Source organism: Dipodomys ordii, unplaced genomic scaffold (assembly GCF_000151885.1).
Source record: "Dipodomys ordii isolate 6190 unplaced genomic scaffold, Dord_2.0 Scaffold19, whole genome shotgun sequence".
NCBI lineage: Eukaryota > Metazoa > Chordata > Mammalia > Rodentia > Heteromyidae > Dipodomys > Dipodomys ordii.
The window spans coordinates 15,573,714-15,578,135 of NW_012267235.1; the positions used below are offsets into that span (position 1 = coordinate 15,573,714).

General features: G+C 41.2%; 1 protein-coding gene across 1 annotated transcript in view; it reads left to right on the forward strand.

The window, feature by feature from the left end:
• Ankfy1 (ankyrin repeat and FYVE domain containing 1) overlaps nucleotides 1-4,422 on the forward strand; it is an 88,996-nt gene that overhangs the window by 33,669 nt on the left and 50,905 nt on the right. Inside the window, exons 5-7 of the mRNA XM_013013154.1 lie at nucleotides 628-751; nucleotides 2,441-2,590; nucleotides 4,243-4,408. Of these exons, the coding sequence (XP_012868608.1) occupies nucleotides 628-751; nucleotides 2,441-2,590; nucleotides 4,243-4,408 (440 nt within the window). The remainder of the gene's footprint in view (nucleotides 1-627; nucleotides 752-2,440; nucleotides 2,591-4,242; nucleotides 4,409-4,422) is intronic.

A 4,422-nucleotide genomic window follows, 5' to 3' on the forward strand; every position in this document is an offset into this window, starting at 1 on the left:
GCTTTTTTCTTTTTGCTTATGTGGTGCTGAGGAATCGAACCCAGGGCCTCATGCATGCAAGGCAAGCACTCTACCACTGAGCCACCTTCCCAGCCCCTTTGTTTTGTTTGTCAGTCGTGGGGCTTGAACTCTGGGCCTGAGCGCTGTCCCTCAGCTCTTTAGCTCAAGGCGAGCGCTCTAATGCTTGAGCTACAGCACCACTTTTCTAGTACTTTTTTTTTTTTTGTCTGGTTCTGGGGCTTGAATTCAGGGTCTAGATGCTCTGCTTTAGCTTTTCTCCCAAGGCAGGATTTCTACCCTGTGAGCCATAGGTCCATTTCTGACATTTTGCTGGTTATTGGAGGTGAAAAGTATCATGGACTGTTCTGCCTGGGCTGGCTTATTGTGATCCCCAGATCTCAGTTCCCAGAGTAGCTAGGATTACAGGCATGAGCTACCAACACCTGGCTGAAATTCTGATACTTTAAAAATATTGGAACTCAGCTATAATTTATTCATAAGCATGTTGATCAGCCTTATTCCTTATTGTTATTGAATGTAGCCAGCAGTACACATATTAGTTTTGGTTTATTTCTGAATGCATTTATCACCCTAATAATACTGTTTATTATTAATATTCTTTTATAGATGTGAAAAAGGTGTTATGTCTTTGGTGAATGTTAGGAACTGTATTCGTTTCTATCAGACTGCAGAAGAACTGAATGCCAGCACATTGATGAACTACTGTGCAGAAATTATTGCAAGTCATTGGGTAAGTGAGAGATGTGTATAGACAGTGCTCTTGCTGGCAGCAGAGTCCCATGTGTGGAACCTTGTTCTGTCAGCACTCATCTTTCTGGTTTCTGGCATCTTCTTGTGACAGTACTGACGAACAAGTAGTTAGATTAGGTGATCAGTGAGGTTCTTCAGTTCTAGAGTCTGTTAGTTATATGATTTCAGAGTAGAGGACAAAGTGACTCAGGTTCAAGAGCAGAACTACACAGAGGGACATTTGCCTTCGCTCTCCTGAGGAAGCTGCAGCCAAGTCTCAGGGGCAGGATGCCCTGTGCCCCAGCATTCCTTGATGTCAGGTGGAGGCATTATTAAATTTAGACTCGCCTTTCTTAGTAGTTCTCATTTATAGAGAACTATATTTGTTATATTTGGGTTTTTTTGTGAAATTTTTAAAAAGATCAACGCTATGTGTTACAAACTAATTTAAGCAGATTGGATTGCTTGGTATACAACAACACTATGGGAAGGATCTTAGTAGTTTCTAAAAATTATCTAAAAGAACTAGTTTTAAGGGCTGGGAAGGTGGCTCAGTGGTAGATTGCTTGTAAGCAAGCATGAGACCCTGGGTTCGATTCCTCAGCACCACATAACCAGAAAAAGCCAGAAGTGGCGCTGTAGCTCAGAAGGTAAAGCTTAGCCTTGAACTGAAGAGCTGAGGCCCAGGCCCAGAGTTCAGGCCCCACGACTGGCTCCCCCCAAAAAAAGATCTAGTGTTGATTGGTTGGGAATGTGGCTCAGTGGTAGAGTGCTTTCCTAGCATGCATGAGGCCCTGGGTTCGTTTCCTTGCTACCACATAAACAAGTAAAATAAAGTAAAAAGAACTAGTGTTGAAATAATTGAAATAGGAGTGGTAACTTTTTTCTGCTAATAGGTTGAAATAAATGAGATTTAAAATATTAGGGACCAGCTATAATTTAGTGGAGTGGATTATTTGTGGTAGTTTTGCTTAATTCTGTAATTGCTATGGTCTTTGAGGCTTACTGGGAAGAGGACTCTGCTCTCTTGTTGGAGGTCAGCATTGCTCATACCAGCTGTACTAATCACAGAGGTGCAGCCCAGCTGTGACAGCGCAGGCTCAGGCGGTTCCTCTTGGGTCCAGACTCTGATGTGGCTATTTACTCACTGTCTGAATATAAGTTATTAGCTTCTACAGGCTTTCCTTTCTTTATCTGAACAGTGGGGATCATTGTAGGACCTACCTCATAAGTTTTGTGAGGATTGAATTAATTAGGAAGTCTAAGCCCTTAGAGTAAGCCAGGCACATTCTCAGTGACTATTTATTTATTTATTCTCTTTTTTGATTGTGAAAATACTATACAGAGGGATTACAATTACATGGGCAAGATAATGAGTACATTTCTTATCAAGCATTGTAGCCTCCTCCTTTGTATCCCCTTCCCATCCCTACCCATCCTCCCCTCCCTGCCCCCCCACCCAATTCTCCTCGCTCCTTCACCCCCCACCAAAGTTGGACATAACAAAGTTTTTGACATAACAACTTGTATATCTCTTTGTTGCAGTGGGTCCACCTGTATTCCTATTTAAACGATTTGTTTTTCTCCTTCCCCTCCACAAATTATTCCAACTCAGTGACTATTTAATAGTTGACAGTTGTTATTATTAATGAATTGTTTGTTTTGTTTCCCATTGTGTTTTTAATCCTAGGATGACTTGCGAAAGGAGGATTTTAGTAGCATGAGTGCTCAGCTGTTATACAAAATGATCAAGTCTAAGACAGAATACCCATTACATAAGGCTATCAAAGTGGAGAGAGAAGATGTAGTCTTCCTTTACCTGATTGAAATGGATTCTCAGGTATTATAGCTGCCTTTTTATCTTCCCTGTCTTTTCCCAAAAGTGGAATGTACTTGTGTTTCTCAATAGTGTTCCTTCTAAACTATATCTCACATGATCTTTTTTTCCTTTTTCTTTTTTGCCAGTCGTGGGGCTTGAACTCAGGGCCTGGGCACTGACCCTGAGCATCTTTTGCTCAAGGCTAGCACTCTATCGCTTGATCCACAGCACTACTTCTGGCTTTTTCTGTTTATATGGTACTGAGGAATCAAACTCAGGGCTTCATGCATGCTAGGCAAGCACTTTACCACTAAGCCACATTCCCAGCCTCGCATGATCTTTAATGTGTATATTTCTTCTAGAAATTATTTCAGGAAGTCTGGGTGTTTCCTATATTGTTTCTTAAAAATCTAGTATCATCAGCCCATCATCTCCCAATGCCAGAGCTACTTCTACATTTTTAGATGGTTATTATAGCAGTACCTGTCTATCAGGTGCCAAAGTCTATCAGTTTATTTGCTGCTATAGCATATTGCCAAAAAATTGTAGCTTAAAATAATACAAATTTATTATTTTGCAGTTTGCAAACTTAAAGAACTATATAGGCATCATTGGACTAAAATCAAATGTTGATAGGTTGGGTTCCTTTAGGGACACTATAAAGTGAATCCATTTCCTGCTCACTTAGGTTGTTGGCAGAATTCAGTTTCTGGTGGTAGAAGAGGAACCGAGGTCCCCATTTTTCTTGTTGGCTGTCTTCTGAGGACCATTCTCAGCTTCTAGATACAATCACATTCCTTGGCTTGTGGCCATCTGTCTCCGTTATAAAAGCTAGCAATGACAGATCAATCCTTCTGATGTCACATTGCCCTGACCAGCTCTTCAAGTTTTCTCTTTTGCTAGATTGGGTCCTCCTTGGGTAGTCATGACACTCCCTATCTCAAAGTCCTTAGCCTTTATCACAGCCCCTTTCTTTCTTTTCTTCTTTCCTTCCTTCCTTCCTTCATTTTTCTCTTCCTTCCTTCCTTCCTTTCTCTCTCTCTTTTTCTTTTTCTCTCTTTTCCCTCCCTACCTCCCTCTCTTCTTTCCTTGCTTCCTTCCTTTCCCATACTCTCGCTCTCTTTGTTTTTAAAACATTTTTAAAATCATATAAGATGACATATCCTCAGGTCCTGGGGGTTAGGACACAGACACCTTGAGGCGGGGCATTGTTCTGTCTATCACATTGCCTTATAGGAAAATGAGAGTGAAGTATCTTGTGTCCTAAGTATTCAGTGTATAGGAGAACATGGAACTGTTGGGAGAAATTCCTTGACCCATAACATGTCTGAACTTCTGCCTTGACACTGGATCCCTATAACCTTGTCAGTATCTCTCCTGTGATCCTGGTTCTTACATGTGTAATTTCCTGCCCTGACACCCACTGTGATCCTTGACAGTCCTGCATGTTGTTTGCATCTGTCCTGTTAATCTGTTCTTTCTGTGCTCCCTGAAATCATGTGCCTGAAGCTTGACAGCGGTTTGTGAATAAAGTTGAATTTGGGGAGTAAGCTATGTCAGGTATTAAGATTTGGCATTTGTATAAGAGATGGTATATAAGATTAAGTGAAATAAATCAAAATCCATTGTATTTTCCATTGTCTGGATGCTTACTTACAAACTTCTCTGTGTAGCTACCTGGGAGGCTGAATGAAGTGGATCAAAATGGAGACCTTGCCTTAGATTTAGCCCTTTCACGGCAGCTGGAGAGCATTGCTGCCACTCTGGTCAGTCATAAAGCTGATGTGGACATGGTAGACAAGAATGGCTGGAGCTTGTTACATAAAGGAATCCAAAGAGGTAAGAAGAAATGG